The following is a 14,746-nucleotide window of genomic DNA, read 5'->3' as shown; positions in this document are numbered from 1 at the left end:
CTGGTCCTGTTAACAGAATATAGCAGCGGTCAGAGGTTTTGGAGAAGTTGCAATGCCGCTCTGCGCTTACCACTATGGTTCCTTCTCGGGCTATTGCACGTTGAAATGTCCACACAGTCGTTTGTCAACCCCGCAGTCCTACTTTTTCTTGTAGGGCTTCCCACCCCCTTATGCCAACAAACATAATTGTTGTGACGGTGCTTCATTTATTACATATTTTTAATTGCTATTTATATTGTCAACCCAAGCAACCGTATGGCGCGTTTGTTGGGAGTTTATTGACCATACAGCTGAATCCAACCCACTAGCTCATCCAACCTGTGAATGGTTCATTTCGACAACAACCAACAATGTCACCGTGCCTGAAAACATATCAAAATAACGATGATGCTATCTGCGTAACAGTGTATATTATCATGGATGGAGGTAAATATTAAAAGGGATAGATGGCCCGTTTCGGTTTTGTGCGTAAAAAAGCTTGGGCTCAGTGAAGAAGGGCTAACCTCGGTGCAATCGATGGCCGGAGGGTTGCTCCTCCTCTAAACTTCAAACTGCACATGATTGATGATATTGTGGAGCTTTGATAATTGACTAGTCTGAGGCAAGGCACGGATTTTATCGAGAGAGGGGATTGGACGAAAGAAACATACAACACTACTTTCTCTACAAGAGCAAAGCTTTTTTCTATTTGGAAAAGTTCATTATGGGTTGGGTTGGGGGGGGGGGGGGGGGGGGCGTCATATCGTTTAATTTGCTAATAAGCCTAGGTTCACAATTAGCAGTACGATTGGAAGGTATCCCCGATATTTGTTATATTAGGCACACCGACTATACCCACAACACAACATAACAAGTAAGCGTACTGCTCATAATTTAAACTCAAAACGCATCCGATATATTTACAGTGACGTTAGGCCTATATATGATTTGATTAGAGATAAGGTTGGATGGCTTGATGGCTTCTTAGTTTAAAATATTTTGGAGAGAAAACTAAGCATGAGTGATGATAACTTGTTTTATGTACAACCGGTGCGAGGTGCCACGCGTATTTCTTCCATACTATTTGCAATAGTGAAAACTAGAACAAGTTAACGTTTGTCGTCCGCCTTAACTCGGGCTTTTCGTACTCTTATTACACAGCTTTATAGGTCCGCGTTGGCATGTATAGTAAAACGCTATTTCGGGTCTGAATACATTGCAGATTAACACAAATATTACGCTTTTTGTACTTTTCTTTTTGCCTTTCTCTTATCGGCGAATGGAATTGGCTGGGAGTGTAGAAGCTGTGTTGTTTGGCTCCCCCCGAGTTGAAGCCGTCCTTGTGCATACTCTGCATGTCACAGGATTTGGTCTCTCCTCTCTTTCTGTAGCTGTTGTAGGACTGGCTATGTCCACCACTACTTCCGGGTTCCGTCATTTCAGTCTCCCGCCGATCAGCGCAGCAAACTGACTCTGTTCTATAAGCAAGCTAGCAGCCAACCTGCCAACACTCGCTGACACTCACTCATCTCGGACCGCGAGATAGACTAAATACCTACGGGGGAAAGGAAAGATCTGAATTGCAATCTCTTAATTTCTTTTTCTTTTTACAGTAATAATAAAACAAATAGCGATCCGGAGGCACAAAGTGGACGCGGACTTGCTGGATGAAAACGGGCTAAAAAGATTCACCCTCTCTTGAACATCATCACCAAACATCATTCATTCATTACCTTGACAACCCCTGGCTTTGATTGACAGTTGGAGTGGCAAAAAGCCATGAGACACGACAGTTTAGTTACATGCAGGTTGTTGATGGGCCGATTGTAACCTTCAGGTGCTGCTTTAATTATTTTTTTTTGGGGGGGGGAGAGGAAAACAAGAAAAATTGCACAACTCCTGATGCTTCTGCTTGTACTCTACCACATTGGAGAATAGGAGAATTTGCAAAGAAAAGTTGGTTTGAAAAAGGAATCGTACCAGTAAATCACTTTCTAACCGGACTGGGATATTAAATATACGACACATCCAGGAGTTTATTGGAGAGCAGCCTGATGGCGCAAAGGGTAGGTTTTAAATCTCCAACACTAACCTATACAAATCCACCAGGAGGGCCTCCATATCGATATCCTCTTGTCAGTGGCGGCTGCTTTACAAAGCATTCATATCTAAGCCGTTTTATTTGACATTTTTGCTGTAGCCTACCTTTACTCTTCAAGCGGAGTGAAAGCCTCGGTTTAACAAACGGTCTCCGCGGCATTTGTGGAGCAGTTTTTTAAAGGGACTCCTAAGTAATTCTGTGTTTTGCCAAAGTAACCCATCTTCGGGGATTCAGAACTAGAATGTTTTTGGTAATTACAAACCTTATCAATGTATTCACACTATAGTTTAGCCATGGCGAATGCCTTTTCTGTCAAAGCAACAGGAATGGCACAAGGATTAGGCTACTTTTTCCAATGTTGGTGTAGTTTCACTATATCGCTTTGACGATAGCCAACTATGACTTAAATGTTGCCTTGTAACTAACTATATGTACATTTTGGGCACATTTACTCGTGGGTTTCTATCCTCTGACTTTGTTGTTGTTTTATTCCAGTACGATGAGCTGGCCCATTATGGTGGGATGGACGGAGTCGGGCTCCCGGCGTCTATGTACGGAGATCCGCATGCTCCACGGCCGCTACCCCAAGTCCATCACTTGAACCATGGACCACCGATCCATGCCAGCCAGCACTACGGTGCTCATGCACCCCATCCCAGCGTTATGCCTAACAGCATGGGCTCCGCTGTCAACGATGTTTTAAAGAGGGATAAAGATCAAATTTATGGGTAGGTGAACTATAATTACATACCTTATTATTAATCTATTTTGGGCTTTCAGGGTGATTTGACTTATGGACGTTTTACTTGTTGCAGAAGTTAGTTAACTCAGAGTATATGCATTAGCAAGTTTAGTTTAAACAATTTCAAGCATCATTTTGTGTTTGGAAAAAGTATTGTCAAAACCTAGAGGTCTAAGAGTATCAGTCATCTGATATTATCATGCCTTATATTTTAAAACGATTGTGGATAACCATTATAGTACAATTAACACTGAACCTTTATTAAATAGAAGGATGCATGTTATTGGCACATTGTAACACGGATTTGAACACACTGCAACATTATGGTTATGGATACTTGTAAACCGTTGAAAGGTCCGAGTTTATTTTTGGTATAATCCCCAAAACATTATAAAATACATTACTAATGAATGCTTTAGTGTCTGTGCGTAAAGTACATTGGAAAGATATAAGACAAACACATATGGTGTAACTTGTAAACAATGTATTTTGCCATCGATGTGCACATAGCTTATTCAGAAGTTGTTTACAAAGTAGGCTACTTTATGAATGAATTTGGAGAAGTAAAATACATTTCAAAAAGTTATCTCAGTCAAAACCTTAGAAAGGATATTCTATATTCCTGACACATACTTCACTGTTTGCCCTCCTAGCATCTTTAGTTTTACGCTAAACTTTAGCTTGCTGTGTAGCCGTGTGATTAGCTTGTGTTAAGCCTGTGAGGAGGCGCTGGATGCCGGGTTGTGCTCAGGCTCTGTTTCCCCCCTTACAGTCACCCATTATTCCCGCTGCTCGCGCTGGTTTTTGAGAAGTGCGAGCTGGCGACGTGCACTCCGAGGGAGCCTGGGGTAGCAGGCGGCGATGTCTGCTCCTCTGACTCCTTCAACGAGGACATCGCAGTCTTTGCCAAACAGGTCATTTTTATATATATATTTACTAAAAACCTAATACGATTTTCCAAGTGCTCATGGCACACGTATCTACTTGTTAACTTTTGACACATTTCACTTTTGGGAATTTAAAAGTTAAAGTTGAACGTTTGAAAATAAAAGTGTGTTATATATATAGGCTGTACGTAGTCGAAGTTAACACGTGAATTCACTGGTGATATTGAGTTATTCATGTTTACACCGTATGCAATGCAGATATAATATCACTGTGAATTATGTTTTATTTATTATACAATAGCTTATTGTTGCACGAAATCAAATATATATTTTTAGAATGGATTCATGACTAAATGCCCTCGACGCATGTAAGAAGTAATTAATCCCCTATCTTTGGTGTTATTGTAGGTCCGAGCAGAAAAACCTTTATTTTCATCAAATCCAGAGTTGGACAATTTGGTAAGCACTATGCAGGACCACCATTTGACGTTCAATTCCCTTCCTGGTGTGACTGTTTGTTACTCTTACTTAGCTTGTTTTGTGGACTTAAACATGCTCTTGTGTTCTCGGCATCGCAAAGTAAATATGTGAGGATTTGATGCAAAAGCACAACACAAATGTTAGATAGGTGTCTTTGAAGTGAACAAGGGGAAGCTCTGAGGGGTTTCGAGTGGCACAGAATTACTTACGGTGTCTACAGGAGGCGGAGAGGGAAGCCTATGATTTGGCGAAAAAGTGCTGTGACTGTCGCTGGGCGAATCCTGTTCCAATGAACCATGGCCACTCATTGGGAGCAATGTGGCTGTATCTGCCGCTGTCATAGTTCAGTCGCTGTCTATTGGCTCGGTTCACCAAATGTGTCTTGCCTAATTCAGTTGTTAGATAATCCAACATTTGTATTTTCCAAATCTTAAATCAATAGCCCATCCAATTTCACCCACCACGATAAGTGTGGGAAGCATAACTTTGTTTTGCTCGAGAACCCTATAGCACAAACTTCAAGAAACTCCATGTGTTTTTCTTATATGAAGTTAAAATAACATGATGTGTAGCATTTAGCTTACCATTATACTTTCATAATTTTATCACACCAAAAATGTAGATTTTTATTCTTGTTTATTCCTGTTTTCAGATGATACAAGCCATACAAGTATTACGATTTCACCTTTTAGAATTAGAAAAGGTAAAGATTTTTACAATTAATATTTTTATTGTGTGATTATAGTATTTGAGAGGTGATCAGCATTAGATTCTGCATGCATGTGGCCCGGTTTAACTCGTATAGTAGGCTAGCCTAGTTTGTTGCACAAATTTAAAATGTTGACAGTATTGGAATTTAGATGGAAATTAGTTAATATTGCATGAGATGTAACACGTTAACCTGATACAAATATTTATATTTAAAAATGTAAATAATATAATGTTTAATTGTCACACAGAGACTCATAATATAGGTCAGAGTGAATGGATTGAATTCACACTATTCGGCCTATAAATACACTGACCATATTGATAATGCTTTGTCGTTGTTGTTATGCTAATATCACAGGTTTGAAGTCTGGAGATTTGACCTCAACTGGTTATTATCTGTCGAGTTCACACATGGTGTTTATTTTTTGCTGTTCAACTTGTTGCTCTAGTAGTCTCAAGAGAATAATAGGCGCTGCAACAATTTCACTATTGTTTCCTTGCATTGGCCGATAATGCCCTTAATAGTAGTTAGAGCCTATTACTGGACTGCTTGCGTTTCCCCATCCTGAAAAAAACGTATTTCTTCTTGGTCTAGGTGCACGAGCTCTGCGACAATTTTTGCCACCGGTACATCAGTTGTTTGAAAGGAAAAATGCCAATAGATCTAGTTATTGACGAGCGGGATGGCAGCTCGAAGTCGGACCATGAAGAGCTCTCAGGATCTTCGACCAACCTAGCCGATCACGTAAGTAATACAACATTTTCTATCTTTATAATAGTTTATCAGAAAGTTATGTAGGCCTGTTACACCGTCGGCGTTGTATGTGAATGAGCGTTGTTTGTTGGTGGTGATATTGAAGTAGACATTTTTGTTGATAGAAGATGTTTCAAATGTGTTTTACCTACGGTATAATTCGTTGGTTATTTTACATGGTGTGAACTGTCATTATAGTCTCCGTTTAGTCTGTGTTGTCGCCCATGTTGACCTCAGCAGTAGGCCTGCAGCAAATGCATTTGGGAAATCAATATTTTTAGGTCAAAAGTCATTTGTTATACAATGCAGTGTGTTATTGTTTTAGTCTTTTGATTAGGGGCATTCTTGTGTGTATAGTAACTGGTTGTTTGTGTGTGGGAGCGCGCGCCAGCGTCTCTCTGTTTGTGAGAGAGCGCGCGCTCGTGTGAGTGTGTGTTTGTGTGACAGAGGGAGAGTGTGTTTGTGCTATGGGGTTTGCCTACTCTTTGTATATGGCCGCCGTGCACATCGTGGATTGTTGGACATTGAATGTGAAAGCGATTATCTCTTGCTCATAACTACAATTGTATAGCACGTTTTTGGAGTGGCCTAATGTTAAAAAGACAAGGGCATCATTTCCGAAGACAATATTAGAGACGATAATGATTTGTAGCGTGCGTAGCAAAGCTGTCGGATTTGGATGCAGAAAGGGAGAAAGTCATATTCAGTGGGATACCTTATGGGCTACCATCAATGTCAAATTCATAATTTGGTATTATAGGCCTACCTCACGACTTGGTAGTGTAGCAATGACGTTATTTGCAGTTGATGGTAATGTGTTTAATTGTTTCTTATTGATCGCCGTGTGGTTTTGCAGTCGCCCCCCCATTTCAATTATATGCACATGAAGTACACTGCCTTTACATTTGAAGATCGATCTGGTGCCTTAAACATGGCTATTTCATGTAACAAACGGAATGCTGCATTGCATCGGTGTACTGTAAAGGCCTAATTCACAGTTGATAATTCATTATTGATTTAATATCTGGTATCTGGTCTAATATCCGTATTAAATAGGTTGTAGGGATGACGTGTTGGTGAATTCGGGGTGTGTATATTGCGACAGAGTGACTGACTGGTTAATATCTGAGCAGCACGAGCTCAAGCCTATTAGGAATGAAAGCAGATTTAAGTGTTATGCAAAGTCACTGAGCTGCATCTGTCTAGCTATAATAGAGGCTTATTCCCTTTGAATAGCCGCGGCGTTGTTCAGAGTTGGATAGTCAGAGTGCAATGCCTAAGGTAAATTAAAACACAATTAACACCCATAGCAAAATGGGGCCAAGCAGCGGTTTAAAGCTCAATATCGTGGAGTTCATTTACAGAATAAGTGTAGAAATGAGGCATGCTTTTGTTTATCCTGAAGAGATTAGATAGCCTGTTTAGTTTCGTGGCAGATGGTTGATATACTCGAGCCAGTTTCCAATGTTCCCTCACAATGTTTGGACCTAATCAATTGTCATCGACTCCATTTGTGAGAAATATTATTTTGATAATTAGCTAATTAAATATGCCAATAAAGAAAATCAGGAGCAGCAATAAACAAACGTGAAGGTGCTTGACAAGTAATTTGTTTTAGGCTTGTTTATATACTGACTGTTCATGAGGTGTTTTAGGTTGGAGAGATGTATTTGTTTTTATTGTGGCAGCAATTAACATTTTACTACAACTAATTGTTGTGCACAGTTTTACCAAAGCAGGAGGTTGCTTGGGCGTTTCTGCACCTTGTTTACTAAGAGACTATAGCGCTGCAACTCTAGTGTGAACTGTAGGCTAATAATGGATGTGCTATCAGATTATCTTTGTGCAAAATGTAAAAAAGTATGTGCGTCGTAGCTTAGGCTTTACGTTGTTATACTATGTTGTACAGTGTGTTGACGATCAGACTTTACCCACCTATTTTGTCACAACTACATCACTATTAATAATATATTTATTGTTACACTGATTTTGTATTATACAGTACTTCTTGACAGTAATGTGAAATGCAGTGCAAAATATAATTGCTGATATAACAGTGAAAACAGTATGGCTTAAACTGTAGGCCTTGTGTCATGAATAACAGAGGATATTTAGGTCTATAACAGTAGTGTGTACATTCTAGTGGCCTGCGCTTAACCAGGCCCTACAACTCTGTAGTTAATGGCTATGTCCCCCACATTATGCACACTCATTTCCATATCATATTTTAGTAGTTTCAGTTGTATATGCCCCAAATATGATGAGGACTAATATGAGTGAACACAACATTGAAATCTGCATATAGGAACACACGTGTGGGCACTGTAGGGATGACAAGCAGTTGCAGCTACACTTGTTGTTTTATTTTTTATTTGATTATTTATTCTTGCCTCTGTTTTATGATGCATTTCTATCCTCTCTTCTAGTTGGAGAGGGGAAGGCAATTTGATAGTTAGATATGCACATTTATTTAGTTTGAATCTCTGGCGTCCATTTTTCTTTGCTTTGATATGCATTTTTTATATATAGCCCACAGCTTCCTCTCATTTGGTGAAAGTTAGGCTTGCCGGAGATGATGAGGTTCTTCACTGCGAAGGAGACATCGCTTTGAGCTTGTTTTCCCCCCTTTCCTCTCTCCCTGGTTTCTCTTCATCCATACCTGACATTAGAACCCAATAACAATTATTAGTTGTGTTATTTACACTTCAACGTTGTGTTGTCTTTGATTGGATTATACCTTTGTCAGAGGGGATGAAGCCTTAATGCTACTGTTGATTTCTTACTTTGGCTTTCTATGACTGTCCTAACCCCCCCCATTTTGACCCTGTGCACCGCTACCACCAAGCACCCCTGTCACAGGAAAATTGATGATGTTTTGTTACACATGGATAGTGGAAACAAGGGTCAGTCTGGATCTTAGCAAACGATCAGTGCCGTGGTGCTGTTCGTCAATTGCTGTGCTCGCTTGTCTTTTAATTAAAGAAATTACGTTTCAGTCTTCTCTGTGCTACATCCAATTAAGGTGGCGAATAGAATTAATGGTTGCTGAATATGATCTGTCCTAATGAATTTGTTCTTTGTGCCTCCTCCTGTCTTTTGCATGGCTTTTTTTCAATCAGTAGTCCTACATATTAGCCATATTTGCCAATACATGCACATTGCTATTGAGGCTGTTTTTTTTAACGACTTGTGCATAGTTTGTTTGTTATGAAGAAATATTGTGGGAGTTGACTTTCTGCTACTCGGTTTTTCTCTCAACGCTTGAGGGCTGCTGGTTGTAGTTCCCACAAAGGTTATGTGTAGGTTATCTTAGCTCTGCACGGCCGGAGAGAAAACACTAGTGTTTACATTTCATTCTCTGGTAAAGGCTTGGGTTGTAAAAACACATTGATCGGGATGGTGACAAGGATTCATGCCAATACTATGATATACTGTACAATATACAGTGGCTTCTGTTGTTATCATTGGACATGTAATAAATGGCCTGTTTCTTTAAGTGCCTATGCTTAGTACTACACGCGCTTTGCTCCATAATTGTACACTCTGCCTCCCTGCGTAGCCTACGTCTAGGGAATTTGTCAGTTTTGGAAGGTGTTCTAATATAAGTAGCTCTCGCCAACTGGACTGACTTTGTTTGGATCCCCCCCATCAAAACAATGTGTCGTTGAGTGGCCTGACTGCACTGTTCGAGACAATTGTTTTGTGTCTGGGCCTACGTTTCCTATTTGATTAGTGTTCAGATGCAGGGGCCTGTTGGCTGGCATGTCTAATCACTATGGGTAGTAGGGAGAGAGAGGCTCGAGGCTCACTTGTTGCAGTCCCCCACCCCTCTGCTACCCACACATCCCTCCCTCCTAGCCCCATAACATAGACACCAATGCAACCTACAACTGAGCTAAAACACATTCCTGGAGTTGTAGTTTTATGATCATATTCTTAAGATATGTGTAAGCTTATTTTACACCAGGATTTGCTATATTTTTATGAGCATTTACCTTATTTATCTTACAAAATATGTCATTCATATTGTCATTCATATTCCATTCACACAGTTCTATGTCACATTGATAGGTTTAGACTAATACATGATTCTTGAATTTGCCCTATACCCATCATGAGGTTGCTACAACCTAGCCTATGAAAGAAAGTAGGTACGCAGGTCGAGAGACAAGGTGACAGACACTGGCACATTCAATACTGCCTTGCACACTCTTTCCTGCACCTAGCTGATCTAGGGTGTAATCATTAGTCCCAACAGTTGCAAAACCGTGTTGCAACTAAAACGAGAATTTCTATTGGACAAATTCAGGTAGGTGCATCCCGTTTTGTTCCATTTGCTACTGTTTAAGAAACTTTTTGCCACAGAATCGGTAGAATGAACCCTTATCACCCGCACACACTGCACTTTCATAGCAGCCATACAAACTGCATCATCACATCTACGTGCTTTCCTCTTCTCACATTTGGACTTCAGTGCACAACACAACAGCTATATTTGACCAGGTGAAAACACCTCCCCATGTAGGGTTGGGTGGTATCCAGATTTCCATGTCATCATTACCGTCCTTCTCTCATACCTGCATATACGGAATTCCAAGCTTAGTACACAAGGGGGCGCCAAAAAAAAAGAACAAAAGCCCATTGGGCATGTATTACCAAAATGCTAACAAAATTAGCACAAGTAATAGCTCATTTTAATGGAGGCTGGTAGCTAAATATGCTAATGAGTGAAAACGAAAATAAACAAATTGCAAAGACAGGCAATCCAGCTCATAAGGTTATACATATATATAGGTAAGAGCTACAGAATGTAATATTTGGCGAATTTGGACATTTACAAGTGATTGTGAATGAGAGACATTGTGCAAATGAACACATTTCTGACGCATGCTTCTCTGAAGGAAGAACGGTACTGGCTCTGGAGCAGCATGTGTAGGCTACAGGTTGTGTCTGTGTGGAGTCTGGAGTCGCTAGGGCAACGGGCCTGTCTGCTCTGCTCTGAGAAGATGGGGAGGAGCAGACGGGTAAGAACAGAGAGGAGAAAAAGCATCAAGGTACTCAAGATAGTGGCAGCTGTACAAATAACTCATCCAAAGGGCTTTGACTTCTCAAACACGGCAGAAAGCTAACACAATATGATGCTACGTCACCTTATTAAGTCAGCCACTTACTTAGATTAACTAGCAAGTTAAACTTAGGGGTTGTGTTAATGAAGAATTTGCGTGTTTCACGCAGGAAAAAAATATTAAACGCATAAGAAATATCTTGCTGTGTTTTTTAAATGCAGATTTTAAATGCTTCTTATTGTAATATCTGCTTGGCATCAGACAAATGTTGTACTCCATTTGCACTTCTCTACTCAGAGATTCCTCTCTGTTTGAGTCAGGTTGTTGAGTAGGCTAAATTAGCTGCATTAGCTAGCTAGCTAAGTAGGTGAAATTGGAAAAAAAATTACAATAAAATATAGCTATCGCTGTTGCTCTCTGCTGCTTATTTCCTTTGGAAGATATTAATTAGTTAAAAACGGTTTAATTATTGCATTTTTCTCTCTTCGAATCAACTACTCACCTCATGTTATGCACTGCTGTGCTAGCTAGCTGTGGCTTATGCTTTCAGTACTAGATTCATTCTCTGATCCTTTGATTGGATGGACAACATGTCAGTTTTTGCTGCAAGAGCTCTGATAAGTTGGAGGACGCCCTCCAGAAGTCGTCATAAATACTTTGTAAATCTATGGAAAGAGGTGAGAACCATGAGCCTCCGACGTTTTGTATTGAAGTGAATATACCCAGAGGAGGACAAAAATTGCTGTCCTCCAGCTACACCATGGTGTTACTGTAGACCTTCCTTGCAAAACAGTGTTTTTTAATCAGTTATTTGGTGACGTGAATATATTTAGTACAGTTTTAACTAAGAATAATAGCTTTTTTAAAGTTTCACTATTTTATTTATATGAAATTCCTGGTCCTCCCCTTCCTCCTCATGTCACCAGAATAAGACCCTCTACAATTATTGGAAAGGAACATCAGCTCAGCACCTTGCACTTTCAACACCCTGTGATGTTCATCAGAACTTATTTAATCTGTAGAGGAAAAAAACTGCATCGTTTCCCGAGACCTAAGTGAGAAGAAAACACACCATATCATCGCGTGACTCCACGTTTACGTCGATGTGATGGTTATTATATCAGTATGTGGACATAAAGGCGTTTCCACCGCCATTTCTCACATGAACAAATGTTACTGATACTAAAAGATCTGACCATGTCGAATTAACAAAAATTGTCGGTTGGCATTTATAAAACTGTACCGTAACTTCCTGTTTCCGTCACAGCTCTCGTGATTTAGTTTTTATACGGTATGACTTTACTCATATAAAGACTGTGGATGGAAACGTGGTTAAGGTTGTAAATCACATAGCTCTCAATGGTGTGTAATCAAGTTTTTATCTGTGCTTTCTGATGGAATGATTGCACATGTAATGTGCCATTCAGTGCAATGAAGACTTATTTTGCCCTGAAGTAAATTCCCCACTGTACACACTGCCTGCCAGCCACGCCTATCACTTAAAACACACAATGGTGAATTATTAGATGATTAATTCATGTTTCCTTTTTATTTTTGGAGGATAATTGTAGGTGTTGTAAAAATGCTCAGTTGTTTACTAGAAGAGCACCTTCACTTTTGAACATCTTTTTTTGGCGTGTCTCTGTAATTACGTGTCAAATTCAACAAAAATGTGCAAGGACTTTAACTGCATATGCGGTGTGGCAAGATGTGTCTTGAAATGTCAGCTGGCTATGATTTATGATGATTTATGTTTCTGGTGTGTCAGCAATATGGGACATGTTCAGTAGAGGAGCCTCCCAGGCCCAGCCGTTGCAGGAAGCGGTACTACAGTATACACTACATCAGTGTAGTCCCCCGCCTCACTCTGCATTATACCTATTTTTCAGTGCCCCTTCCTCTTTTTCAGGCCCTGGGTTTTTGGGAATTTGAATTAAATTCAATGATGGTGCTAAATCAATTGTATTTTAAAGTCCAAGTGATGTACTGAAGAAGAAAAAAAAAACAGTGAAATTGCTGTGATGGGTAGGGCAAGTGTGTGTGTACATGAGAAAAGGAGGACAACAGGAGGAGAGGAGTGAGTTGTTCTCCTGTTGCCCTGATGCACTACAAGGCCCACATATTGTATCCTGCATTTATATTAATTACAAAATGCATTATCAGCTGTGAGTCGCTAACCTCAGCAAATAGAGAAGGCAGCCATGGGAGACCAAGCTTGACTTGTATCTTATTTTCCATCTAGTCTATCTATTATCTGTATGCCTGTCTGCCTGCCTGTCTGTCTGTCTGTCTCCCTGCCTGTCTCCCTGCCTGTCTCCCTGCCTGTCTCCCTGCCTGTCTCCCTGCCTGTCTCCCTGCCTGTCTCCCTGTCTGTCTGTCTGTCTGTCTGTCTGTCTGTCTGTCTGCCTGCCTGTCTCCCTGTCTCCCTGCCTGCCTGTCTCCCTGCCTGTCTCCCTGCCTGCCTGCCTCCCTGCCTGTCTGTCTGCCTGCCTGTCTGTCTGCCTGCCTGTCTGTCTGTCTGTCTGTCTGTCTGTCTGTCTGTCTGTCTCTCTGTCTGTCTCCCTGCCTGTCTGCCTGTCTCCCTGTCTCCCTGTCTGTCTGTCTGTCTGCCTGCCTGCCTGCATGTCTCCCTGCCTGTCTGTCTGTCTGTCTGTCTGCCTGCCTGTCTGTCTCCCTGCCTGTCTGCGCTGTGTGTTGTGTTGCGTTTGCTCGTTGCTGCTCTGGTCTCTCCTCCTGGTAACAGTGCTCTTTAACACAATTAGATAAGAGCATGGAGTGAACCATGTTTGACTCCTAATGATGCCAAGCTACAGGGAGTAGTCTCATGACGTGGTGCTACAGGCATTATGATTTGTTGTTGTTGTGATCTTGGTTTTTAGATTGACGAAGAAAGACCCTTTTGGGTCTTGTTTGAACTTTAATAGACTTATGGGAGGCATGCTATCTGTGTTTGTGAGTGTGTGTCTGCCTGTGTATTGGTAATGCACGCCTTGGTGTGCGCTCACCTTTCATAGCTTGGAGAGGTTCACTGAATAATTCACAGCAGGGAAAGGAAGGCTATTGCTTTTGTCGCCCTGTTGAGTGTGGAAAGTTAACGCAGGTGTTGGGATATTTATTGCCATGTTGTGCGAGAGCTGTTATTGATGAGAGGTGAGCGACATCTACACATAGTGAAGCACCTGTTTGACAAAATGAAAGCATAAGCATTTGTTTGGACCTACATCATTTTCCTTACTGTTGTTTGGTCTTTGCTTATGTTACAGTGACCAACAGGGCCTAGTTTAGTCCAAGGCATAGATCCCTGGCCAAGCTTCCATTTACTGTACTTCTGGCTAGCAAATCACTGCCAAATATCACTCCCATTAGCTAAGCTGTCTCTGAATTGAATTTAGTACTAGAGCCATTAAAAATGACACATTACTGTGCTATGATAGCTAAATGAAGTCATATCGATTCAGCCATTGCATTAAATCCATGTGGTTCCCTGGCCTAGCTGGCCATCAGATCAGAGGCTGTAGTGCTGTGGAGAGAGCGAGAGATAGAGAGAGTCAGTGAGTTAGTTAGCGTACTGTAGAGTACCCTTCTAGGTCAGTCTGGCCGGCAATGGGTGTTTCAGTGATCAGGAAGTGGAACCCAGTCATTTTCTTCCCTTAGAGCAACAAGAGCCCATTTGGAGTCTGTGGAGCCTGGCTCTGGCTAAATACATCATGCGCTGCCTGGGCTCTTGAGGCTGCGACCCGCCGAGACACATTTTCAGCCTCTTTATAAATGAATCGGCTGCATTTCTGGTGGCTGGGGTTTGGACTTCGTGGCCTCCGAGAACGGAGATACTATTTTACTGTCTCAGTCGCTATTCTTTTCTCTCTCTCTCAGTCTCTCTGTCTCTCTCTCAGTCTCTCTCCCTCTGTCTCAGCCTGCCTCCCTCCCTGCCTGCCCTTCCGTTTTTAATGACATTGGCTCAATAGAAGTGTAATAAGATGGCTCACGTTAGTGTTGGTACCCTCTATGTAAAAAATATACAGATAA

The 14,746-nt window shown here is 41.1% G+C and overlaps 1 protein-coding gene across 4 annotated transcripts in view; it reads left to right on the top strand.

Moving 5' to 3' along the window:
* The first annotated feature begins 751 nt into the window (after positions 1-751).
* Positions 752-14,746, top strand: part of LOC110505709 (homeobox protein Meis2) — a 128,379-nt gene continuing 114,384 nt past the window's right edge. Inside the window, exons 1-6 of one of the 4 annotated variants that reach the window (XM_036962752.1) lie at positions 752-2,045; positions 2,576-2,808; positions 3,595-3,736; positions 4,118-4,168; positions 4,842-4,892; positions 5,496-5,645. In XM_036962752.1, the coding sequence (XP_036818647.1) occupies positions 2,034-2,045; positions 2,576-2,808; positions 3,595-3,736; positions 4,118-4,168; positions 4,842-4,892; positions 5,496-5,645 (639 nt within the window). In that variant the 5' untranslated portion in view covers positions 752-2,033. Of the gene's footprint in view, positions 2,046-2,080; positions 2,331-2,575; positions 2,809-3,594; positions 3,737-4,117; positions 4,169-4,841; positions 4,893-5,495; positions 5,646-14,746 lie in introns of those variants that run through there. The other 3 variants (XM_036962750.1, XM_036962753.1, XM_036962751.1) reach the window with 3 other exon arrangements.

The sequence above is a fragment of the Oncorhynchus mykiss genome, chromosome 25 (genome assembly GCF_013265735.2).
Source record: "Oncorhynchus mykiss isolate Arlee chromosome 25, USDA_OmykA_1.1, whole genome shotgun sequence".
In the NCBI taxonomy this organism is placed as follows: domain Eukaryota; kingdom Metazoa; phylum Chordata; class Actinopteri; order Salmoniformes; family Salmonidae; genus Oncorhynchus; species Oncorhynchus mykiss.
This window is presented reverse-complemented; position numbering and strand designations above follow the sequence as displayed.